The sequence below is a fragment of the Sander vitreus genome, chromosome 2 (genome assembly GCF_031162955.1).
Source record: "Sander vitreus isolate 19-12246 chromosome 2, sanVit1, whole genome shotgun sequence".
Lineage (NCBI taxonomy): Eukaryota > Metazoa > Chordata > Actinopteri > Perciformes > Percidae > Sander > Sander vitreus.
Genome location: NC_135856.1, coordinates 7,781,975 through 7,809,428, shown reverse-complemented (window position 1 = coordinate 7,809,428; position 27,454 = coordinate 7,781,975). Strand labels below are relative to the sequence as shown.

The window sequence follows — 27,454 nt, the reverse complement described above, 5'->3', positions numbered from 1 at the left end:
ACTTACTCAATTTAAGGTTCACAATGAAAAGTGACAGTTTAGCATGATCCATTTTGTCCAGAAAATGCTGCTCAGACAATTTCCAACTGAGATCTATTGGCCACAAGGTCAATATTATTTATTTATACTGCAATCAAGTAATTTAATTCCTCTGTCTCTCGTTTCTTTTGTCCTTGTCTCTCCCTTTTTTACTTCACTAGGAGAAAAACCCTACATCTGCCCTTATGAAGGCTGCAGCAAACGTTACTCCAACTCTAGCGATCGCTTCAAACACACCCGAACCCACTACGTTGACAAGCCTTACTACTGCAAGATGGCAGGCTGCCTGAAGCGCTACACAGATCCAAGCTCGCTACGCAAGCACATCAAGGCGCATGGGCACTTTGTTGCCCAGGAGCAAGGCACTCCGAGCAGGCTAGGGGCGGGGCTGGGCCTCCCTGGTCGCCAAAGTTCTGTTGAACTGCCTCCTGTAGGCAGGGCCCACATCATCATCCCTGGGGCTGCTGCAGCTCTTCTTGGGGGCCTGGGGACTTCTTTGCCTCTCTCTGCTTTCTGCCACGCCAGAGCCCTGGGCCACCATGGGACACCACTCTTCTCCATGGGTGGAGGAAGCAGTATCGGGCCGCTCGGCCTCTCGGACTCTCCTCTGTTACACTTTGGACTTTCAGCTGCATCGATGTTGGGGCTGGGAGCTCTTGGAGGTCTGGGACGGGTGGTAGGGAAGGAGACGGAGGGGGAAGAGGAAGAGGAGGAAGGAGAGGAAGGGGAGGTGCTGAACCTGTCTGCAGGAGTGGGACACAGACGAAGTGACCCTTTGTCCTGGGTGGTTGTTCCCCCTAGGGCAGTCCTTCTTAAACCAGCTGTTGTCAGCTAGGATGTGTACTCAGCAGTGCATAAAACCAGGGAGTGTGTCCACGTTTGCGTGTTCAGAACATACAGTACAGTACATGGATGATTATGATGAGTGTGTAGAGAGAGCGTGTGTGTGTGTGTGTGTGTGTGTGTGTGTGTGTGTGTGTGTGTGTGTGTGAGAGATATCAAATGTCACTGTCACCTGCAGAGCCATAAAAAGCACTTCAGCCATTCCAGCCCAGAAACAACTGAAGAAAGACTGAAATGGATACAAGTCATAGTTTCGAGCGTACAAAGCCTAAACAAGACCTTAGAGTATTGGGTTGCAAAAGTCTTACACTTTAAAAGGGTCAGTTCACCCAAATGAAAACGAGAAAGGAAAAAGAAAACGTACCCCTAGTTGTATCCGGCAGATAGAATATCCATCACATCAAGACATAACATAAAAGTACAATGAGACTATTTGCTTGCCTAACATTTTCTCTGTGCTTCAATGAGTTTCAGAGATACTTGAGGTTTATTCCATTCAAAGGGCTTGTTGCCCACTGAACTTTGAATCTAAAGGATCAAATCTGTTAAGCTGCCTTTTGTTGCATAGTTGTCATTGTCTTGATTAGTCATTAAAGTAGTTGGACAGATATGTAGGGACCTTATTAGGAAAAACTGAAAACAGCATAAAAAAAAAAAGGACATTTTAGAATTTCAACAGTAACCATCTTTTCATAAATCCCTGTTATTTTGGATAATCCACAGGCATCGCTGTGAACACTTTCTTTATTTCAACATTTTTGCAATGAGATTTTCAAATGTCATTTATAGCCACGCTAGGGTAAGCAAAGCCAGTCGGTCGGTCTACCTCTTTGGTACAGATGGAAACATTTCAGCAACTGTTTGATGGATTGGCATGACATTTTTTACCAACACATTCTCACTCCCATCGCGTCAAAAAGCGCAATTGGTAAGATGCCATTGGCGTTTGTTATTGATGCAAAAAGTCTCCTTTAGCGTCATATTTAGATGTGCTTGGTAGGAACACTTGCTTTTTGACGCTCTGGGTCGGGACGCTCTGGGGTCGGGACGTACGTTTAACTGACAAGCAGCCCAGCAACGGGACAGTTCGGTTTTGGTTAAGATCATGGGTGGGGTTACAAAATGTAAGACTTAGTGACACGCAGGACAAGAACGGGACACAAATCCCGGTCTCCTGGGTAAAAGTCCTGTGTTGTTTGACCCATCCACCAGCCCAACCAACCTCCTTATGCAGATTTTCGCTCTTTCATACTACTCTGTACTGTTGTCGCTCTTAATACTACGTCATCTTACAGTGCCGCAGTCATGCTGCTCTGCCCTGTGCATTCCATACAGACGCTAAGGGGTGATTGTTTTTGTCGGTATCATCAGAGGATGAACCCTACCAATCTTTGTGAACCTTTGACTTTTCCTCTGGTGCCAATACTTTGGCTTATGACCAAGTACCCCCCACCAAAAAATGACATCAACCTCAGCTATTGTGTTTAGCGTTAATAACAAAATGTTAGCATGCTAACATGCTAAACTAAGATGTCAACAAGGTTAACATTGTGTTTGCATAATATTAACCTGCCTTGTTGCAATGTTATGAGCCTTACAAATAAAATTCTGTATATTTCAGATGTTTTAGAGGTGAATATCTCAAAACCTCGGGATGCAAAACCACATCTGTCTGCATGGCTTGATACCACACAAGAGATTTAGGTGAACTGACCCTTTAATAGTCCTTGATTCACCCATCCCTTCCTGTTCATCTACACCTTGACTTCACGGTCAAAAAACAGTTAACAGTGGACAGTCACCTGGATTCGATTCACTAAACCAGGTCATGAAAAGAGCAGATGCACTAACCTTTTTGTAGTTTTTATGTTTGACAACCCCCACTGACTGCAGACCCATTTTCACTCCTTAATAAATATGGGGGAAAGCAGGATTGTGGGGAGCAACAATAAATACAGTCCATACACAATAACTATAATGTAACATCCATCTACATTTTTTTGAGTTTGAGTTTTTGCTATTAAGGGGTTACACTGCAAAAAAAGATATTTGAACAATTCAACACCAACTCCCATGAAAAGACGGCTGACATTAAAAACACATTTTTGTGGTTATTTTCTAGAACTGTTTACAAGATGTATTTTTGTTACAGATTTTACAAGGTGGTCTTGTTACAAAATTGATTTAAGGCGCTTTGGTATTTGATTCAGTCTTGTCATTTAAAGACGGTTTCTCTGAATGGTTCATCGGGCACTGGCAATTTGTTGTCATGTGCACCTGAGATAATTAGCTCCCTTGATAAAAACTAAACGAATCCTCAGGTGATCTCAGTGTAGCAGTCAGCTGCTCTGTGGTTTGTTTTAACCCAGATGAACTTTGACATTTGCAACACTACGATGTGTGATGACATATTATAATCCACACAAAGCTATCTGTTTGACCATGTGATTTTTCAAGTCGCAAGAAGAAATTAATCAACCGTTTTGACGCAACTGAATGTAGGTAGGAGGTTAACTCCTTTTCTTGCCGTTTGTTTTAGCTCATTCCTTGCTCTTTTAATCATCATAGACAACGATCTGGACAGGATCAGCCACGCCTTTTAGACAAGACCAACTGAGGAAAACAAGTAGGAACAGGGTAGACAAAGGTGTGTATTGGGCAATAATGAGTACACATTTGCTTTACAAAAGGGTACACAAGAAGAAACCAAACAATGGTTTAAAAAGCTGTCTTGAGTATTTTTTGAATGTTTGACAATGGCCGAATGTGGCCAGTATGATTTATCTTGTATACTTTTTTGCACATTGATTGATCCTAATCAGTATTTCAAAGGTGTCCAAGTGCCTTCTGTTTCATCAAAAATATACCACACAATATATGAAAAATATTTACACAAATGTAAAGTGTATAAATGTACTTTTCATTACATTTTAGAAATTGAATAACTTGACAACAGATGTGATTTGTACATCAGGGCCACTGCAACACTCTCCAGGGACATCACCAGTGTTGATGTCTATGACAATGACTCAATGTCAATAAACAAAACAAAAACATTGTTTTTCTCTCCGGCTGTGTTTTGATGTCAGTACATCCCATACTATGTGTGTCTGTGTCTCTATGTGTGAGTAAAGCAGCCTTAATACTATTTTTTTATTTAACTTGAATTGACTGTAGAACTTTAGAAATATTTACTCACAGATGTGAACCAACAAAAACAAGCAAAAATGAAAAATGAAATCAAATATAAAAACGAGAAGAAAATCTAAAAAAGGGGAATAAATAATAAAGATGTAATGGATTCACAATAGGTTAGAGTTGTATAATGGTTTAATATAAAGTAGCTTAATGCCGGTTATGGAGCTCTTATCACTGATCAACGGATCATGAAGGGAAAGAGATGGGGAGCACTAACAGAGCTAACGGCTACAGTGCAAACAGAACATTAGTTAACTCTATGGTTAGCTCACACTAACCGGGGTGACCTGGCTTCCGCTGTATAGCATTTTAACTGTCCTGACCGAGACGCCAGCATTATTATTTCTCCAGAGACCCCACTGTTACACAGTTTAAGGAAAACTGGAAGGCTTGACAGTGTGACTGATCATCAGTTGATTCAACTTATCATACTGTAAGTGTGATCTCAAACTCAGTTTTACCGCCCAGAGTCTGGCTGCGTTGAACTCTCCCCAGATTTTAACAGTGGTATTTAAATATTGATATTATTTACGGCTGTAATGACCAAACCCACGATATGGTTCGTATCACGATTTTTGACCCACGATTCGACACAAACCTCGAGGGATGGGTGGGTGGAGGGGTTAGCGGCAGTTGGAGGAGAGAAAAAAAAGAGATTTTGAGAAAATAAAAGATATTTTTATTAAATAACATTTGAAAAACCTGTATAAACTGAACACCAAAGAACAATATTAACTGCGATTTATTAACAATATACCTAAGTAAAATAAATAAATAGCCAAAGCTATAACACTTCTGTTTTCTTTGCAACAAAATACTGTTGAAAAACAAACAGAACTAAACTCCATTGTGGAGATCTCAAGTCTCTGGCCATCTGATCTGTCCCTAACACTGTATTGTTACATCTTATGAATTCATGTCCTGTAGCTACCATCCAGACAGTACAGTATTAAAATCAGTTGTAGTATAACTTTATGGGGTCTACTTAACACATCCCTCTAGTCCTCTGACCTGGTGAAATATTAACCTAAGTCTGTCACATCATATGGATACAACTATAAAGATACAATGTGCCTGTTCCCAGCATTAGCACAACACTTTGCGATGGTTAGCTTGTTACCTGTGGTGATATATGCTAAATATAACGTCGCTTTCACTCAAAAAAATCTAATGTCGAAGTGGAAATCAAGAGAATAGTGGCAGTGCCACACCAGTTACAGAACAACATGCATCACAGTGTCAGTCCAAATTACGCACAACAAGCAGTTTGAACTCACTGATCTAATGCAATTTATTTATTTTCACAGTTAGTATGCTCAATGAAACTGAGTCCAGCGCGAGGGAGACCGGCCTCAGAGGAGGAGAGGTTAGTGAGGCCAGCGTCTCCATAGCAGGTGACAGTGCGCACGGATCCGCTGCGCCACGCATGGATGAAATAATGAAATAGTAAATAGGACTACAGTAACAGAAATATGTGCAGAATTAAGACAGTCAAGACGGCCCAGTGTTTGGTGGACCGGGTACACCTTGTTCACTTAATAGCATACAAATCATCCACGGGATCATTTACGCATCACATGAGTTTGCCCATCCGGCACAGCGTTTGTTCCTGGGGAGATGGATCCGTGCGTCCCGCCTCCTGTGCGCCATGGATGTCTGAGCCTCAGCAACTACTAACTATAAAGATACAATGTATGGGGTGCCGAATGTAAAAGTTCTGTTACAATTTTTTAGCTGATACATTTTCAACATTTAGCTCACTTTCCTCACATTTAGCACATTTGAGACAGAAATTATATATATATCTAAATGTTAAATCTAAATGTTAAATCTAAATGTTATATCTAAATCTAAATGTTATATCTAAATCTAAATGTTATATCTAAATCTTAAATATATATCTAAATATTATATCTAAATCTTAAATATATATCTAAATGTTAAATGTTAAATCTAAATGGTATATCTAAATGTGTGGCCAAGTGTAAAGCTAAATATTTAGAAAATATTCAAATCCCCAAGGAAACCACGCCCACTGCAGTGGCTTCAAATCACGCTGCACCCAGTGATGCCCCAGCAAGGGGTATCTCTGCTGTAGCCAGTGGGTACTTGGAAAGATTGTGGAGCAGCTTAACTAATCAAAATAATAATTGAATTATGATTGATTTAAAACAATATATCAGCTAAAACAGCTCAACACATGTTAAAACATATAGCAAAGTAATCAATGGTAGAAAAAAAGCTAAAAGTGGCCTACTGACTTAGCTAACAGTTGAAATGATTAGCTAAAAGTAATGGATGACTTTTGAAACATTAACCACACTTCAAGTAAAAGGTCTAGTTAGTAGAATTTCTGATCAAATCAACGTAAATGTTTACAGTTCAATTGCATGAAAATGTAAGAATAGTCACTTTAATATGATAAATAGTGTGAACACATTGCGAATTGATAGGGCGGGGTATGTGAGTTTATATGACAGGGCTGTGGGGGGACCTCAGACCAGAAGGGTTGGAAAGCACTGAGCTACAGTATTTTATATTATTGACCGACCGGTATATTACAGACATGCCTTAATAGTTGTGTTAATCACAATACCGTTGTTTGAATTACATATCTCCGTGTGTGACTAGCGTCATCCTTCCCAAGCAATCTAACATTAGCCCAGCATGGATAAAGTCCAGCTATGCATCCATAATATTCATCCGAAAACAACTAAAATGTCACAATCCAGCCACTTGTAAGAAGTTTGTAATACTGGTTACATAGCTAGTTATCGTGTTTTATTAACCTTAATTCTGTTTGCCAAGGCTATATTTTATTGCCTTGCAAAGTAGCTATCCGTTGCTAACGCTAACGTTAGCTAGCTAATTTATGTCAAAAAGCAGTAGCTAACTAATGTTACTGCCAAGATATGGTTTCATTGTAAGACAGTGTAAACACATGACAACACTTGACGAGTCTTAAAACACCTCTCTGGTCTCTAGTGAAATCATATCTTGGCAGTAGTTAGCTAACGTTTCTGCTTTTTGAGATAAATTAGCGTTAGCAACGGATAGCTCCTTCGCAAGCTAATATAGCAACATAATTCAGGTTAATAAAACACGGTAATGTAACCAAAGTATTGAAAACTACTTACATGTGGCTATAGTGTGACAGGCCTACTGCTGTTCACTCGCATTGCGAGACCTAGCTAACTTGGCTAATTACAGTGCTGCGAGGCCTGTTCAGATGACATGTCGGCTGCAGTGTGTGAGCTAGATTGCTTGTGAAGGATGAGTCACACTAACGTTAAACACACAAGGAGATATGAGTCAAACAAAACAACGGCATTATAGTACACACAAATATTAAGACATTTCTGTGATATAAGTCAATAATACAGAATACTGACCAAAATGTGTTTTAATCCAGTAACATTAGTCGAACAGCTCCGCTGTAGTCAGTATTTACTGTACCAACAGGTGTTGATTGAAAATTGCGGTGCAGCGCGATTTGAAGCCACTGCAGTGGGCGTGGTTTCCTTGGGGATTTGAATGTATATATATATATATATATATATATATATATATATATATATATATATATATATATATATATATATATATATATATATATATTCGACGTTGCTGATCCGGCATCATTTATCTTGGTGCCACACACCTTGCATGTAGCTGTTGGCTTACTGCCACTGTTTACCAAGTTATTGAAAGCAAAACTAATGACAAAAGGCACAACTCCGGCGGCCTGTTGCACAAAACCAGGATAAGGGATTAAGCCGGGATATTCAAGTTATCCTGGATGAATTTAGCTTTGACTTGGTTGCACAAAAGCAGGTTGAATTAAACCCAGCCAAGTAACCATGGAGATTTGTTCTTTGCAGCTAGCCTGCTCCAGAGCAGGCTAACAGCCAGGCTAAGATTAATCCTGGAGTCTGATGTGTTAAATCAGCTGCCGCTCTGATCCGAGATAAACGTGTTTAACAGTTATTCTGTTGTCTTCTGAATGTGTTCTGCTTTATTTTTATTAACATGCATTACTTGTCACAAGTTTGATGTAAATCCTACTATTGCAGTTGTTTGGATGGTAAGAAATGGTTGCACTGGCACCGGAGATAAAGTGGGACAATGCGGAGGAAATGGGCTTTTCCCTCCGCTGCTCTCCCCGTGAATATGCCCCGTGCAACATGGAGAGGCGGGGGGGGAGGCAGGGGGGATCCTCCCACACCGTGCAGCGGACTCTAAAGGAGACTTTTAGTGTCAATAACGACGACAATGGCACCTGACCAAACGTCCGTATTTTTACGAGATGGGAGTGAGAATGTGTTGGAATGCCACAAAGCTTCTTAATCTTTTTTATTTTGGTGCCGTCACGCATCTTGGAGCTTGGGAGTGAGAAAAAAAACATGAATAATAGGCTATATTGTTTTACAGATATGCTTACAGTGTGTATTGAAGTCACTTACTTCTTTTTCTAGTTTTTGTCCAGTCATGTTTGTTCTGTATGAACACTAATTGTAGAAAGATATTTAGAATTATAGCTTATATAGATTTGTGGAAATGGTTGTAAAACATATTCTCTCATTATGAATAAGGGTTTGAAATTAAGCCCAGTCCTTAGGGTAAATTGCCCGAGGAACATTAATTCCCTCTGCTCACTTTTAAGGCAAAGTAGGCTAAATAATAAAACATTTTATTTATATAGTGCTTTACAGGCTACTCAGACACTTTACAGTACAACCAGCACATTTAGCACATAAAAACAGATACAGCAATAAAACCAACACAAAACAAGCATATTAAAAGCAATTTAAACTTTGTAAAAATGTGGAGTGACTAGTAGGCCCTAAGTAGATCTTTTTAAATCCTTACGCATTGTTTTGTCTGTTGGACTTTTTCTCTCTGTCTGATAACAACAGCCGTATTTCCCTTTTTGCATATTCTATGTTTCACCTCCTCGTAACTTTCCATTAACAGCTGCTGCTCAGCGGGTTAAACATATGCCGCACCGGTGCAACAGGCCCCGGGAGGACTTGGTGTCGCCATCGTCAATGTATTTTTATGTGAGTGGGCGCAGATAAGGCATAACGCATGCGTTACGTTGCACATTATGGCAAAGGGCAGGGGACATGCAGCTCGTCATACGTTTCCCCAACGTATATGCGCCAATAAAATAAAATAGAAATACATGAATACATTTAGATTTAAAAAGCAATAATTGAAAACATGTTGTTGATGAGTCTCGAAGCTCGAGTCTGAAGTCTTTTGGATCGAGTCGCAAGTCAAGTCTGAAGTCAGCTGTTTGTGCGACTTAAGTCTCAGACTCGAGTCCCCATCTCTGGTTCAGTTACCTCATGACTTTTATACAATGTATTTGTCTTAGACACGTGGGATAGAAATGCTCCACTCATGGTATGATAGTTAAACAGGTTTATTATGTGCTCTAAAAAAAACAAAAACCTGATTTCCCAGTCTTTGTTTACATCAACATCTCCAGGGTTACATAATATTTGTCATGTTCCTGCTCAACCGGATTCTTGGGTTTCAAAATTGAGAATGGAAGCATGGGCGGGGCAGCAGATGTAGACTTTTGATAAGGGAAATTACAATGTTTTTACTCTGTTGTTAGAACACACAGTCCTGAAATACACACACACACACACACACACACACACACACACACACAGTATCTATACATGCACTAATGGAGATACGCAGAGTGAGGGGGTTGAGCTGTCAATGGACAGGCACCCCGAGCAGTTGGGTTAGTGCCTTGCTCAAGAGCACCTTGGCAGTGCCCAGGAGGTGAGCTGGCACCTCTCCAGCTACCAGTCCACCACTGTACTTTAGTCCGTATGGGGACTCGAACCAGCGACACTCAGGTTCCCAAGCCAACTCCCTACAGACTGAACTACTGCCACCCCCTATATACCATATACAGTATAGCTAGTATTTGTGTAAATGGAAATGAATAATTGAGAACAAAATATATAACTTTCTACTTTTCACATGCCAAAAAGCAATCACTATAGCCATTATGTGAAGTTATTCTCCTGAAATCATGCATACAAAAATAAAGCTGTTTATCAGGACCTTATTAAAGAGGCTGATGATTTGACTATCTACTTGGTAAAGCCTTTTCATTAAATATGTGCTGCCAGTGTAGAGCCGGTCATCAATATGACCCAAATAAGCATTGCTGCTTTGTCCACTATGGAGAAAGATGTGTCTCAATTATATTTGTTTGAACAGATTAACAATCTGCTTCAGCCCTTCAGGCTTGAACGCCTAATGATTAAACAGAACATCAGGTAAACGATCTACTAATCCGGAGCATTGTAGCACTTTGACAAAGAGGGTAAATAAAAAGACCCACATAGCATACACAGACTCAATAGAGCTGCTATATCCTCTTACATGAGACAAACTGAGGAATACAGAGGCTTGCAAAAGTATTCATACCCCTTGAACTTTTCCACGTTGTCGCGTTACAACCACAAATGTAAATGTATTTCATTGGGATTTTATGTGATAGACCAACACAAAGCAGCGCATAATTGTGAAGTGGAAGGAAAATGATACATGGTTTTCAAATTTTGTTACAAATAAAAAACTGAAAAGTGTGGCGTGCAAAAGTATTCAGCCCCCTTTATTCTGATACCCCTAAATAAAAAACAGTGTCACCTAATTAGTAAATAGAGTCCACCTGTGTGTAATCTAATCTCAGTATAAATACAGCTGTTCTGTGAAGGCCTCAGAGGTTTGTTAGAGTGAACATTAGTGAACAAACAGCATCATGAAGCCCAAGGAACATACCAGACAGGTCAGGGGTAAAGTTGTGGAGAAGTTTAAAGCAGGGTTAGGTTATAAAAAAAAATATCCCAAGCTTTGAACATCTCATGGTGCACTGTTCAATCCATCATCCGAAAATGGAAAGAGTATGGCACGACTGCAAACCTACCAAGACATAGCCGTCCACCTGAACTGACAGGCCGGGCAAGAAGAGCATTGATCAGAGAAGCAGCCAAGAGCCCCATGGTAACTCTGGAGGAGCTGCAGAGATCCACAGCTCAGGTGGGAGAATCTGTCCACAGGACAACTATTAGTCGTGCACTCCACAAATCGGGCCTTTATGGAAGAGTGGCAAGAAGATAGCCATTGTTGAAACAAAGCCATAAGAAGTCCCGTTTGCAGTTTGCCACAAGACATGTGGGGGACACAGCAAACATGTGGAGGAAGGTGCTCTGGTCAGATGAGACCAAAATTGAAGTTTTTGGCCTAAATGCAAAACGCTATGTGTGGCAGAAAACTAACCCTGTACATCACCCTGAACACACCATCCCCACCTTGAAACATGCTGTGGGGATGCTTTTCTTCAGCAGGGACAGGGAAGCTGGTCAGAATTGATGGGAAGATGGATGGAGCCAAATACAGGGCAATCTTAGAGGAAAACCTGTTAGAGTCTGCAAAAGACTTGAGACTGGGGCAGAGGTTCACTTTCCAGCAGGACAACAACCCTAAACATACAGCCAGAGCTACAATGGAATGGTTTAGATCAAAGCATATTGATGTGTTAGAATGGCCCAGTCAAAGTCCAGACCTAAATCCAATTGAGAATCTCTGGCAAGACTTGAAAATTGCTGTTCACAGACGCTTTCCATCCAATCTGACTGAGCTTGAGCTATTTTGCAAAGAAGACTGGGCAGAAATGTCAGTCTCTAGATGTGCGAAGCTGGTAGAGACATACCCCAAAAGACTTGCAGCTGTAATTGCAGCGAAAGGTGGTTCTACAAAGTATTGACTCAGGGGGGCTGAATACTTTTGCACGCCACACTTTTCAGTTTGTTATTTGTAAAAAAAAATTGAAAACCATGTATCATTTTCCTTCCACTTCACAATTATGCGCCACTTTGTGTTGGTCTATCACATAAAATCCCAATGAAATACATTTACATGTGTGGTTGTAACGTGACAACATGTGGAAAAGTTCAAGGGGTATGAATACTTGTGCAAGCCTCTATATGTAAGTACCCGTCACCAGTTTCAGATGACGACTTTTACCTGAAGAACAGGTAGAAATCTTTTCCAAAGGACCACAGAAAATAAGCGACAAAATAGAAACAAGTAGGCTACACAGTCACAGAAATCAACTGAGGCTGGCACATCAAGTAAACCGAGGCGAATGGCATAGAACCGGTAAACAAACTAAACAATCTCTACTCTACTAACTTAAATTCACAGCTGTTCAGCTTGGGAAAACCCTTAAGAAAATACAGGCAAAACCTATACCTGCTTCCAATGTATCTATATTAACCAAAGGACAATTGTTAATGTAAGAACACAACGAAATAATGCAAATCACCAATATAAACTAATCCCTGCCCAGTCCCGAAACCAAAAAACTAGTGCCTCTTTCCTAACAGCCTAACCTAACAGCTAACATCAAAACCCCACAAGGTTCAAGTACACAGCATCCCAGTTAACAATATCTCTAAGAAGCACAGTGTGGTGCACATTAGTGTGGTGTTTAAAGCTCAAACAGGACACACCCCCCCCCCCTCTCCCATCTCTGTGACTGTGACAAAGGCTCAGAACAAATTTGAAGTTTGAAGTGAGCTTTAATGTGGGGAAAATTCCAAACCATTTTCAAATTTGTTCTGAGTCTTTGTCACAGTCACCCTGTGTGTGTGTGTGTGTGTGTGTGTGTGTGTGTGTGTGTGTGTGTGTGTGTGTGTGTGTGTGTGTGTGTGTGTAAAACAGTGATTCTTCCTCCTCGCTCTCTCTCTCGCTCTCTCGCTCGCTCTCTCTCTCTCGCTCTCTTTCATTCTGCGTACGTTATGATTAATAATTCATGCTGAAGGGAAGACGGTTGCGGCAGTCATGGAGGATCAAGTATTTGGCTCAGGTGGGAATTGGCTAAAAAGGTAAAGGTCTTCAACTCATTTAATTCTATTCAAATTAAAAATAAACCTTTATTGGGATGGTCTGAGAAATGTTGGGAGAAAAGTCACTTGTTATCAGAATCCCACATATACCACTTAGTATAAGACAAACACACTTACCGTGAGGAATGGACACTTTTGCGAGTGTTCACCGACTGAAGGCAACAGGTAGCCTGATTTCATTTCCGCGTAGAATTTAGAAGACAGACAAAATGAGACTCTATTGCTCAGATTTTAACAGCACTGAAAAACTATTTTTTTCCATTTATAACAACTATGGGCGTTATTTTTAAAACAACAAAATTTTTTGTATACAACACGTTTCCGTGCGTATTTTATACGCACGGAAACGTGTTGTATACAAAATAAATAGAGGGAACTGTAGGCTTATATTATTTGTGTTCTTTGGCGTTGTTAAATTATACTCAATACTGCTAATAAATGATTCCTATTATTATTAATAATAATAATACCAGGTGTGTTTTGGTGATTGAAAAGGACTGTGTATATATATATCGTGATTGGTCTTTAAGAGATTGTGGCCGCCAGGGGGCATCAATCAGAATGCAGACAAGATGTTCCTTTTAGCTGGTTTATTGGACTAAATGATCAAGTACGTGTGTGTGTGGTTCTGAAACAGAGATAAAGGCATAAATCAGTATATATAATAATTAGATGTCTAGCAGGTATATAATAAAACAAACCCAATCAAGAAGTTACACTATAATTTTGTTATATATGACTTAAATGCAGTGTCATAACAAATGTTCATTACTAAGCAACTACAAACTTAGACATGCTTCTGCACACTATATCGCTTCAAAGATTAATTTGCTACACATGAATTGCAACAATACACCACATGCTAAATTAAGCTGAACATACAACAATCAGGACTTGCGGAACACCTCTTCAACATAAACAACGTTACACATTGTGCAAGAACATACAATGGTTTCCAATCGAGACACGTAAGGGTTGTAAAGCAACACCTCCGCCAATACGCAGTGTCACAAACACCCGTGCAGCGTGAGGCTCCGCCATTACAATAACGAGCAGCAACGTGCCAACACACCATCGCATCGCAACAAACACAGTGTAACATTATTATAAGATAAAAACGAATAACAAAATGTCAGTATTACTTACTGGTAGTTGCACGCACACAAACTAGGAACTCAGAATAAGTTCAGCAACACTATCTTCTTTATTCATCTATATAACTGCTCAGACTTTCGACGCCAGCTCTCTCTTCCAAACTCTCCCGAAACAGAAACTCAAGCAGTCTTCATCAGCGAACAGCAGAGCGCAGCGCCGCTCCTGATTGGCTGATTCTCAAGCAGCCAGTTTTACCTGCCTGAAGAGGCCGTCCTTCTTAACAGCCGCCCCCAAATTTGTTACACTAAATTTGCCACACTAAGGAGGACTGACCGGATCAGTGTCTGGTATGGCAGGCAGAGCGACAAGGCGAGCAACAGGCCTCGTGTAGATTTTGTCTTTGACCTTGACCACTGCAGTCCTGACTCTCCCATCAGTTCCTGGAATGACCTCAGTGACATGACCTAAAGGCCAATGCGCTCTTGGCAGCTGTGGGTCAACCACCATGACTATGGTTCCAGTTTGCAGCTGTGAAGAGTCCTTGTGCCACTTGGAGCGAGTCTGAAGAGTCGGGAGGTAGTGTCGGATAAAATGGGACCAAAACTGGTCAGCCAGCACCTGAGTGTGTCTCCAGCGGCTGCGACTCAGGAGCTCAGACTGTGGTAAAGAGGGGTCGAGCCCCCCATGAGGAGCAAGTTGGGGGTCACTGGGTCAGCATCCGCCACGTCCGTTGACACATAACCCAGTGGTTTGGAGTTCAAAATCCCCTCCACCTCAATAAGTACGGTCCGCAGGACCTCTTCGGGGACAGTCTGTGACTGGATGGTGGCATACAATGCAGCTTTAACAGATCTCACTTCCCTTTCCCAGACTCCTCCAAAGTGTGGTGCGCTTGGGGGGTTGAACTGAAATCTAATCTGGTGTTTAGCCAGATGAGCCTGGAGTGTTGGGTATAATGAACTGAAAGCCTCCTGGAGCTCTCTTTCACCTCCCTTAAAATTAGTACCCTGGTCGGATCGGAGCTCGGATGGCTTACCCCTTCGTGCGACGAAGCGGCGGAGGGCCATCAGAAAGCAATCAGAGTCCAGACTAGACAGCACATCCACGTGCACAGCGCGCGTCGTCAGGCATTTAAACAGTATGCCCCATCTCTTTTCGTGGCGACGGCCAACTTTCACTGTGAAAGGCCCGAAGCAGTCCATGCCTGTTGAGAAGAACGGGGCTTCAGCAACCGTAGTCTGGACTGTGGGAGGTCTGACATCTTGGGCACGACTGGAGAGGCTCTCCACCTCTGACAGTCCGAGCAGGAGTACTGGTGGTGCTTAACAGCTTCACGGCCATGCAGAATCCAGTATTTGTGTCGCAGCTCTGCAAAAAGGCGCTCTGATCCTGGATGGCGAAGGCTGTTGTCCACATCATGGATGATGAGCTTGGCTCACTTTATGTCGATGGTCCAGGACCACGGGGTGAACAGAATCGGGCTCTAGCTGGTCGCAGCGACGGAGCCTTCCTCCAACCCGGATAAGTCTCACAGTCTCGTCATACTCTGGTGCTAGGGAGATCAGTCTACTGGTGACAGCTACTGGCTTACCGGTACTCAATAGGCTGAGCTCCTCAGCAAAACTGTCCTGTTGGGCTCGTCTCAATACTTCTCGCTCTGCTTCTTGGTAGTCATCAGCAGAAAGACTGACAGGGCTCACTGATGACCCAGAGCTGGATTGCGCAACCGCCTCTGTCAGCGCTCTGAATGAGGAAAACTGGTCGGCATTTGGTAGCAGAGATGTCTGTACACTTGTAGTGAGACAGCAGACAGTGGGTTTTCGCAGCTCAGCATAATTCTCGGTCTCCTCTGTGGCTGGCTGTGTAGGCCAGACTTCAGGAGATTGTTGTAGGAAGGCTGGGCCCTGACTCCATCTGGTCTTACCAGCCAGTTCCAGCAGTGTTTTTCCCCGCGTTATGTCATCAGCTGGGTTGTTGACAGAATCCACATATCTCCAGGCCCGGATATCAGTCAGCTCCTGGATTTCAGCTACTCGTGTTCCCACAAATACCTTGTACCGACAGGAGTCGGACTGGAGCCAGGTAAGTACTGTTGTGGAGTCTGTCCAGAAGACAACATTGCGGATATTCACGGTAAGCTCTCTTTGCAGCAATGCAGCTAGCTGTGCAGCAGTCAGGGCAGCACACAGCTCTAGTCTGGGTATCGACTGCTGCTTCTTGGGGGCTACTCTGGACCTGGCAGTCAGGAAAGACACTTCCACATGGCCGTGTGAGCTCTCCATCTGCAGATAAGCCACTGAGCCATATGCCTTCTCTGATGCATCAGCAAAGATGTGTAGATCTCTCTGGATGTTTGAAGTGTCCATCTCAGGGCTCACGTAGCAGCGAGGCAGTAGGATTTGGGAGAGATGCTGCAATTCTTCCTCCCAAGTCAGCCATGGCTGCAGCAAATCCTCAGGCAGTGATGGGTCATCCCAGTCTCTCTGTTTGTCCCACAAGTGCTGCACTAGGACCTTGGCCCGCGTGGTGAAGGGGACTATAAATCCCAGGGGGTCGTACAGGCGTGCCAGGACTCTGTATATGTTTCGCATTGTGGGTGTGGGTTGCTCCAGCATATGGTACTTATATCTTAAGGTGTCTGAATTGCAAAGCCAACGGAGTCCCAGGGCGAGCTCCTGTGGGTCAGTGCCTGATTCGTTGAGCCACAACTCACTGCTCTCAGATCTGGCTTCTTTGGGCAGGTGGCTGATGACATCAGGGATGTTACTGGCCCACTGGCGTAGCTCAAATCCACCTGTAGCCAACAGTGAAGTCAGTTTGTCGACCAGGTGATGGGCTTCTTCCACCGAGGGCAGACTTTGCAGACAGTTGTCCACATAAAACGATCGTTCTGTAGACACTCGACCATCTTCACCCGACTGACTGTGGTCAAACACATGTTTCTGCAGCGCGAAAGTAGCACAGCAGGGGCTACATGTGGTGCCAAATGGAAGGACTTGCCATGTGTAGATACTGGGTGGTTCCTCTGTCTTCAGGTCTCGCCACAGAAAGCGCAGCAATGGCTTGTCCTCTGGGAGCAGCCTCACCTGGTGAAACATGCCTTTGATATCGCTACTGACAGCAATGGCATGCTCTCTGAAGCGCAGCAGTACACCCAGTAGACTAGAACTTAAGGTGGGCCCAGGCAACAGCAGCTCATTGAGGTTTTTTCCCTTATACATGAAGGAGCAGTTGAACACAATCCTATTCTTTCCGTTATGGCTCACCATGTGATGTGGAATGAACCAGGACTCGGCTGCTTCCTTCAGCTCTTCTGACACTTTAACTGCATAGCCTGCATTCTCCAGCTTTCCAATCTCTGTACAGTATGCGCCTGCTCTTTGAGGGTCTTGCAGCAGGCGCCTCTCTGTACTGCGGAGATTAGCGAGCACAGCCTCCTTAGGTGCCTGAAGTTGTGGCATGTTCTTCACCCTGAGGAGGGGAGTAGCATAACGCTGAATCCCATCAACTTCTACTCTTGTGGTCTTCGCCTCCAGCAGGCGTACTGCTTCCTGATCCTGCCTGGAGCGTGTGACAAGCTTTTCACTCCTGTAGGGCAGAACATCCAGCTGCCACAATCTCTCTACATTCTGTAGAAGCTCGTTAGTGGGTGAGAGGGTGGAGATGTGCAGGCACTGTTGTGATGTTGCTTGCTGTTTGCTGTACCTGGTCGGCCCCTGAAGCGTCCAGCCCAACCTCGTCTTCACCGCTGCTGGTGCCCCGTGGGGTCCCAGATGCACAGGCTCCACTGGAGTGATTAAGTGTGTATAATCAGACCCGATTAACAGCAAGGGTTGCACTCTGTTAATCGTCTGGAGAGGGAGGCCTCTCAAATGTTTGTGCTTCTTCTGAAGTGCCTTCATTGGGTAAGTGTGCTCAGCTAGACCCAGTTGATCAGCAGTGAATGCTCTGTATATCTTGAAGGATTTCTTTGGATGATCTACTGGGGAGATCGAGAAAGACACTGCAGTGCCGTGCAGAACCCTGATGTCCTGCCGAACAGTTCTGAGGATCAGATCTTCCGGTTCACCAGTAAGCTTAAGGCTCTGCGCTGCTGCAGGAAGGAGAATGGTCCGCTCCGACCCATCGTCAAGGATGGCATATGTCTCAAAGGTGTGTTCACCGTTACGCAGCAGCACTTTACTCACTTTGAGTAGGACCTGGCTGCACCCAGCCCGCCTATCCATGTACAGGACCTCATTAGTAGTGCTGATGAGGCAGGATGTATCCTCAGCTGCAGGTTTTATGTTCACTTCATGCAGAGCTTGCAGATGTTTCCCCTTACATTTGTGACATGTAATCTTCAGGCGGCACTGTGCAGCCTGGTGTGTGCGACCGCATCGCCAGCACCTTTTATTGGTCTTGATCCACGCGGTTATCTGATCCACCGTAAGCTGTGCAAAGTTTGCACACTTATCTAGGAAGTGTTGCGTGTTAGAGCAGTAAGGGCAGTATGCTGTCCTCTCTGGCTGCTTGGTGCCAGAGGGGGCCTTCTCTACTGCTGGTGTGCTTTTAGGCTGTTCTGTAGCATGCATGATGCTGGTGCTCTTGCCACTCTTACCGGCGCGGCGGCACTCTGTCCTGGGTCCTGCTCTGCTCTTGTCTTCACCATTTAGAGGCTCATACACCGTCTCTTGCATCTTCAGCTCATAGTCAAGCCAGTCAGAAAAGTGCAAGAGGCTAGGGATTGTAACACGCATTGGGTACAGGAACCTTTTAAACTCAGCCCGTATATCATGTGGCAGTTTGGACAGCAGCCGTGTAACATGGGAACCACAGTGAAGCTCAGTCTTTCCACTGTCACCAAGTTGGTCTAACATTCCCACGAGTGCTCTCACTTTCAGAGCAAACCGCTTAAACCCACTGGTGTCACCACGTGCAATATTAGGGGCCTCCATAAGATCAGCTATTTTCCTGAGAGCTAGCTGGTGAGGCTGTCCATAATACTCAATTAGGCTTGCCATAGTGTCAGTGTAGGGCTGCAGTGAGTTAGTGTAGGAGTCTGCTATTAGCAGTGCCTCCTCATACTTCAGATGGTCCACCAGGATCTGGTATTTAAAGCGCTCTGTAGCAGTCACAGGCAGTAAGTTCTCCAAAGCAACCTTAAGCCTGGCAAACTCTCTAGGATCGCCTTTGGTGAATGTAGGGATTGTGGGTTTAGGCCCGCGGTACACTGTCTCATGGTGGTGGTAAGGTTGCGGCTCTTCGGGCAGAGACTCACATCTTTGTGGGGTGTAGGGTACACAGTACTCTGGTGTCTGTACCCCAGGGCGCTGGATGATGTGGCTCAGGGCAACTGGGAGACTCCTGCTGCCGTGTCGTCCTAATGTCTCTCAGTGCTGTTATGAGCTCTGCCATAAGGTCCTGTGATGGTGACTGATAAATGTCGTCTGTTACTGGGGGTGGTGGCGGTGGCCAGTCGTCATCATCCGGGGGCAGAGTGTGACCACCAACTTGCACAGGTGGCGAGATTGGCTTGGGTCGGTACGCACCGCCATGCTGCTCTATGTGATGCTGCTGTTGGGGGGGGGGCTGGGGTAGGGAAAGGAGATGGGGCTGTCTGTTGCAGTGCTGGTAGGTCTGAAGGGGAAGTGCGGGCGTCAAGTCGCCTGTGCATGTCCATTACCTGTTGCTGCAGCTTCTGATTATCTTCCCTCAGTTTATGAAGAGCTTCCAGGACCTCAGGCGCTGTTTCTGGGGCAGGCCTCCATCGGGCAGAGGCAGGCGTGCTCTGGAAGAGGGGTTCTGTATACTCGGACTGGCGTGGATAGGCAGCTTCCGCTCCCCGCATGACACTCCCGTCCTCATGCAGCAGTGGGGGTGTGAGAGGCGTCAGCCTGGCGTGTCTCTCCGGGAATCTCACCATGCTGTCGTAAGGCTGCTGTTGCTCTGACAGGGTAGCCGCTTGATGAGACAAACGAGAGGGCTGCTGCAGTGCTTGGAGAGGGATGTCATAGTCTTCCATCCAGGCTGGTCGCCGGACCTCTCGGAGGGGTCGGGCATCTACTGGGCGTGTGTACTGATCCGAGAACATCTTTAAACAATCCCACGGTGACCACACTGATCCGGCTCGAAGGACCAAATGTTTTGGTGATTGAAAAGGACTGTATATATATATCGTGATTGGTCTTTAAGAGATTGTGGCCGCCAGGGGGCATCAATCAGAATGCAGACAAGATGTTCCTTTTAGCTGGTTTATTGGACTAAATGATCAAGTACGTGTGTGTGTGGTTCTGAAACAGAGATACAGGCATAAATCAGTATATATAATAATTAGATGTCTAGCAGGTATATAATAAAACAAACCCAATCAAGAAGTTACACTATAATTTTGTTATATATGACTTAAATGCAGTGTCATAACAAATGTTCATTACTAAGCAACTACAAACTTAGACATGCTTCCGCACACTATATCGCTTCAAAGATTAATTTGCTACACATGAATTGCAACAATACACCACATGCTAAATTAAGCTGAACATACAACAATCAGGACTTGAGGAACTCCTCTTCAACATAAACAACGTTACACATTGTGCAAGAACATACAATGGTTTCCAATCGAGACACGTAAGGGTTGTAAAGCAACACCTCCGCCAATACGCAGTGTCACAAACACCCGTGCAGCGTGAGGCTCCGCCATTACAATAACGAGCAGCAACGTGCCAACACACCATCGCATCGCAACAAACACAGTGTAACATTATTATAAGATAAAAACGAATAACAAAATGTCAGTATTACTTACTGGTAGTTGCACGCACACAAACTAGGAACTCAGAATAAGTACAGCAACACTATCTTCTTTATTCATCTATATAACTGCTCAGACTTTCGACGCCAGCTCTCTCTTCCAAACTCTCCCGAAACAGAAACTCAAGCAGTCTTCATCAGCGAACAGCAGAGCGCAGCGCCGCTCCTGATTGGCTGATTCTCAAGCAGCCAGTTTTACCTGCCTGAAGAGGCCGTCCTTCTTAACAAGGTGCTTAATATTATGACCAATGCTGGATGACATGGGCAAAGTGGGCTTTTGGGGTCCCAGACCCTGAGAGGATCCAAAAGCCACAGGTTATTCCTTCTCCTGCATTATTAACATATACTAAGACATATTAAGTATTGTTTCAGCATAGGAGCTCTGGTTGCACAAGAAGTAATGGGAACTTGGGTTTGGCAGGGTACAGAGGGTGCTAGCTTGGGAGTCAGTGAGAGGACAACAGCAAATGTTTGCTCAGGGGCCCAGGTAATCCTGCCATGATAATGACAAAAGAATAAATGAACTTTACGGCCATATTACCCAATTAGTGGGCAAAAGAAATTGCTGTTTGGCCCCTATTCTCCCCTTTCCATGGCAGCTTCATTATATTTTCAATCAAGCTTTTTATTTCTCATTGCATGAATACAGTGTATTAAAACAACGAAATTCAAAGTGCCGCTCCAGATCAGTGCTTTTAAAAAGATAAATAATTAGTAAAATATCTAAAATATGTAACAAACAAACACCCCCCATCCCCTACATACATTCCACTCTCTCTTTTCTCTCTCCCACCCACACTCACCAGACAACACACACGCAGACAACACACACCCTCCCGCACACACATGCATTATCTTATGCAGCAGGTTTCAGCATAAGAAGTGAAGAAAAGTTCACAGATGAGGTAATGTCCAGAGGTAGTGTGGTTGGTCATGACAGGGGATGGGAGATGGGTTGGGGTGGGAAATGGCCATTTATTGCACAGGGTTTTTGTTTGTTCAGTGTACGTATGGCCCAGGGGAAAAAGCTGTTTGTTAGTCCAACGGTGTGTTCTTTCATTGACCTATAGCGCCTGCCAGAGGGAAGCAGGTTGAACAGGTGATAAGTAGGGTGGGCAGTGTCTTTAAGAATGGATCTGGTTCTGTTGAGGCAGCAGGAGTTGGCAAGCTCTTCCAGGGAGGGCAGAGGACAGCCTATGGTCTTTTGGGCTATGCCTATGACCCTCTGCAGAGCCCTCCTGTCTGCCGCCGAACACCCCGCATACCATTCTGTGATGCAAAAAGTGAGTACACTTTCAATGATTGACCGGTAGAAGGTAGTAGTCAGAAGTAGTCACTGCTGGGCCTTCTTTGTTATTTCTTTAGTGTTTGTGGTCCAAGAGAGATCTTCAGAAATGTGAATTCCCAGAAATTTTAAAGATGGAACCCTTTCCACACAGACGTTGTTCAGGTGGAGTGGGGCGTGGGCTGTGCTGTTTCGTCTGAAGTCTATGATGATCTCCTTGGTTTTTATTGTGTTCAGCAGTAGGTTGTTTGATGAGCACCACACTCTGTACTCTGTGTCTCATCGCCACCTGAAATGAGACCGATCACCGTAGTGTCATCTGCAAATTTTATGATGAGGTTGGAGGGGTGAGAGGGGGAGCAGTCAGCTGTGTAAAGTGTGTACAGGAGTGGGCTCAACACACAGCCTTGGGGGGAGGAGAGAAATCAACCTTGCTAGAATAACTGGACCCGGGTTTTCTGGATGTCAATTTAGCTTGTGGTAATTTGATTAAACACAACTTTATTTAGGAATATGAGCACAACATAAACCAAGATTAAAACAAGATTTTTAGTGGTCCTCTACAAAACACGGCCACAAAATTAAATAATAATACAGGGCCTCCCTTTGTAAATATTGCACGTTAAGTGATGCAATATCCTGTACTACCATGCAATTAATTAAATTACCAAGACTAAATGATGTGCAATTAACTTAGAAATTGTAGGGCATCTGTGGGACGGTTGCTGTCTTGCTTGTTAGCAACCCAGCATTGATAATTTGTCGGTTTATATGTATTATTATTATTATTATTAGGTTCTTTTGATGCTTGACCAGACAAATATTGTGGAAACTGCCAGCTATACTGAGCTTGCACCTTATGTATTGTCTTCTCTAGGGGACCGTTTGGTATTTATGGAATGGACCACTGGAGGAAACTAGGGGAGGGTCATGTCTTTTTATTCTTTGCTGAGGGGAGGGTCATCCAACATTTTTCAGTCCAGGGGGGGGGGGGTCACCCAACTTTTGTATTCATGAAACAGCAACATTTCAAAGTGGCTTGTTTGGTGCATATTTTTCCATGTAGCTCTCTCAGTCTCTGCCCTCCTTCGCTACCAGATGGGTCTGACCCATGAGTTTGCTTTATAAATATCTTAAATAACACAAAACAACTAAATGGTGGTAGGTAATACATCAGATTTCATATACTGCTTTAGTAAAAAAAAGGGGAGAGGAGGGTCATGTCTTTTTTGGCTAAAGGTTCCAAAACTCCTCCGGTGGCCCCTTAAATAAATAACGAACAGTCCCTTAATGACTAGTCTGTCAGGGGCCCAAAAAATAACACAGTAATATATAGCCTAAATGATTACACTAATGAGCACTGGGACTTAAAAATAGGCTCAATAACTAATCGAATTATAATTAATTAAATAATATAATATTTTCTGCATACATTTCTATATTAATTTCCATAATGATTTATTTCTGTATTTCATTCAACTTAGTTTTTGACAAAATTGCCTATAATAGGCCTAGCTTAAGGTTGGTAGACTATATATGATATGTCTTATTATATTATTGTTATATTACTACTGTAATGAGACTGCCAATAGCTCACTCCAGTTCTTAATGATAGCCAGTGTTTAACACTTAAAATATGGCTACTTTGTTTTTGTTTTTTGCAGTAGGTTAGGCTACTTGCACCCAAGCACTTAAGAGTAGGCCGATGTTGATTAATATAACTGAATTAATTTGAATTTAGCAAATTATGGGGGCGTTAAATAATATTTTTTTCAGAGTAATGAAAGGCCCTTTAATGTCATTTTCCTCAACCAGCCGCCGCTCACACACGTCATGCTCCACTCGTTGTAACATATATTCAACGCACCCTTTCTCATGCGGCGGTCTATTTAAACGACAAACACGCACTTTCCCCTGGCAATGTCACTGCTGAGCTCCTACTAACGTCTGCAAACACATTAGCCTACATTTCACACTTGATAGCATTCTCTCATGGTGCTCCAGAAAGGCTCCGCGGACGGTGCCGTCCGCCCAGCGGGCCCTGCTGCTGCTGCCCCTGCCTCTGTTATCGTACTCACCCTCCGGGTCTTCCTCGTGTCAGCTCTCCGTCTCCGAAGAACACTCAAGACAGAGGTCCGCGTCCTTTTGTCCATGCTGCCCGCGTCTCCGCTTAGCTCAAGGCGACTCTTCGGGTGGTTCTCCGCGGAGGTGCATGGTGTCACTGCTTCACATCAGTAAGCATTACGCCGCTAGCTGTTTTCTCAGTTTAAAGTTAGCAGCAGGTATCTGTTTTTTTCACAGGTGTAGTCAACAGGTAGGCTACAATTTGTTGTGTGTGGGCTGACCTGCTGCTGGCTGCCGTAGTAGGCCTAGTCCTCAGCAGTTTTATCATGCTGCTGCCTTCTTCTTGCATTCGTGGTTTGTGCATTTTGATGATCCTCTCCACAACAAAATACTACTGCTCTGTAAAGTAGGCTATCACAGGAGACAGCATCACAATAAACCTAGCTGTGATGCAGGTTACATATTATTCTTATCTTCTCAATTATTTAGTTGTTTGGTTCAGGAGTTCAGGGTGACATCCTCACATGTAATCTAATTTAACCAAAGGTCCCAAACCCCAAATATTAATTTACTTTAATGTTGAGACCAGAAGCAGCAAATTCCTGCACTTTAGAACTTGTAACCATAAGATTTTTGTAGGCCTAATTGTTGCTTGTAAAACAAACAATTATCAAAATAGTTGCTGATTAATTATCTGTGGTTCAACTAATTGGTTAATCAGTTGCTGAGCAGCTGAAACACTGATGCTGGCATTGTTCATTTGCATTATTGTCCACTTGTGTAATTTGTGGTAGGTGTGTTTAGTTTTTGCCGAGTTCGAAGATGGGTGTGCGCTGGAAATACAGTAGCCTACACTGCAAACAGAAACTGCTAATGGCTAATTCGGCAAAGTTTTAATGTTGCCAATTTACCAAAATGTAAACAAACGGTTGTGGCTTACAGCTAAGTCATTGACTCTATGGCTCTATTATACTTCCTGTTCCCCTAACACATTCCCACCAGTTTAAACTGTACCTTTCTTGTGTTTTTTTTAGACCACTTGCTGTGAACCTGTGTCCTCAGAAGAAGCTTTTGTTTCACTCCTGGTTCAAGTTCCTGCTACTGCTTTGTCTGGTGCTCATCATCTTGTGTTGCGCTCCATCAAGCAGCTCTCTGTCATGGTTGGAGAGCTTTCCACTTCGTGAGCACTACCAGAAGTTTTTCAATCAGATCAATCAGGTTAATCGACCTCCTCCTTATCGTGTCCATCCAAAACACCGAGGTAAACCAAATGAAATCCATGAAACCACAAAATCCCCTACTGTACCTCCTACAGGTACTCTGTTCCATCAAGCCCACCCACACAACTACCACTTTATCATGGATAACGAAGAGGTGTGCAAGACCAAGACCCCTTTCTTGGTCCTGATGGTTCCAGTGGCACCAACAAACGTGGCAGCTCGGGACGCCATCCGGCAGACATGGGGCAATGACAGCCTGGTTCAGGGCGAGGTGGTGCTTACTCTGTTCATGATGGGCCTCTCTGGAGGAGCTGCTGCCGAGCAGCTGCAGGAGAAGCTCAAACAGGAGAATCTACAGCACCATGACTTGATCCAGAGTGACTTCATGGACTCTTACCTCAATCTGACCATCAAAACCATGGTGATCATGGATTGGCTGGCCACACGCTGCCGGACAGCAGCATTCGCCATGAAGATTGATTCGGACATGTTTCTGAACATTGACAATCTAGTGATGATGCTACAGAAGCCAGGCATCCCCAAGCTGAACTACCTGACAGGGATGCTTATGTGGAACAGGCCGGTCATCCGTTCAAAGAACTCCAAGTGGTACGTGCCTGAGGAGATGTACCCAGAGCCCCAATACCCAACCTACGCTCTGGGCATGGGATATGTCTTCTCCAACGATCTTCCAGAGAAATTTGTGGCGGTCTCAAAATCAGTCAAACCCTTTAACATAGAGGATGCTTATATTGGAATGTGCATGAAGAAGCTAGGACTTGTGCTAACATCACCCCCAAATCCCTCCCAGTTCAAGTCCTATAACACAAAATATGATCGCTGTGAATACTCCAAGATCATCACCTACATTCTTGGCTCTTCACAAGAGTTGGTAAAATACTGGACAGACTTGAAGAAGCCTGGACCACCTTGTTAAGACAATGACTAATACAGATGCAATGAGAAATCCCTCAGGTGAAAGGGATTTGGTGGCAGGGAATTGGATATTTATGGATTTCTGTACTGCTATATGATTCCCATGCCATCCTCATTTGAGAAATAAGCATTGTGATCACCCATGTGGGAAAGTGGCAGGGGTTCCTGAAAAATGGCATTATAGAAATGAAGAGAAGTCCTTTCATGTACTTGTGTGGATTTAAAATTAATTTATCATAACTAATTCTAATGGGAATTTTTTGTCCTAACAGTGGAAATGTGAATGAGTTGCATTAAAACTGTGCTGAGGAGCTTTTGACCGTTAATGGTGGTGTCAAGCGATGTATTGTTTGTATTTTGGTTGTACCTATAGGTTTACAAAGACATACTGTACATGCCTAAAGCACTGAAGACTATGTACAGATTTGTGCTCATCGCAGGGACCAGCAATGCTGCATAAATGTAGCAACAGATGCAGGTTTAAAAAGTCCATGCAACTATTAAGAGGTAAGAAAAGCTTTCTTCAAGTAACAAATAAGCCATAGACCCCCGGCAGGAAGGTGTAAAAGTTATTATTTTGTTTGGTAGTGGCTGCCATTTTTCAAATTTAAATTAAACAATTAAAAAAAGCCAAACTATTGAACACACCTCTGAAACTAATTTATATAGGTCACAAAAACTTTGCAGTTTTTACTACGTTGTCTGAATGTAATGTGAGTTTAATGAGTTTTTATTGTATTTTTCAGAACCAAATCCTCTAATGTATTCTGGTATCAGCTAGAAGGGGTTGCGAGAGATTTCATGAGCTTGAATATTTGTATCATGCAGCAGTGTGGTTCTGAACAGCCTAGTTTACTATCTTTGAGGATCCCAATGTGGGGTCCAGAAACCTTTGAGGTTTCAAGGAGCTGTACTCGACATTCAGAACATTAAAATAGCCGTAAACTACAGTATGAGCTGAAACATGTCCTGAGCAGAGAATGATGTCACACTGTGTGTGTGTGTTGTAATCTGAGCTTCTGTGTTCTTTTTGAAAG

The 27,454-nt window shown here is 43.5% G+C and overlaps 2 protein-coding genes across 2 annotated transcripts in view; both read left to right on the top strand.

Moving 5' to 3' along the window:
- LOC144533778 (zinc finger protein GLIS2-like) overlaps positions 1-3,940 on the top strand; it is a 36,802-nt gene extending 32,862 nt beyond the window's left edge. Inside the window, exon 7 of the mRNA XM_078275336.1 lies at positions 201-3,940. Coding sequence (XP_078131462.1) covers positions 201-874 — 674 coding nt within the window. The 3' untranslated portion in view covers positions 875-3,940. The remainder of the gene's footprint in view (positions 1-200) is intronic.
- Positions 3,941-12,840: 8,900 nt separating this feature from the next.
- LOC144533711 (beta-1,3-galactosyltransferase 2-like) lies at positions 12,841-26,904 on the top strand. The gene is made up of 2 exons (XM_078275256.1): positions 12,841-13,001; positions 25,296-26,904. Exons 1-2 carry the CDS (start codon positions 12,958-12,960, stop codon positions 26,416-26,418), a joined length of 1,167 nt encoding a protein of 388 aa, XP_078131382.1. The 5' UTR covers positions 12,841-12,957; the 3' UTR covers positions 26,419-26,904.
- The last annotated feature ends 550 nt before the right edge of the window (positions 26,905-27,454 follow it).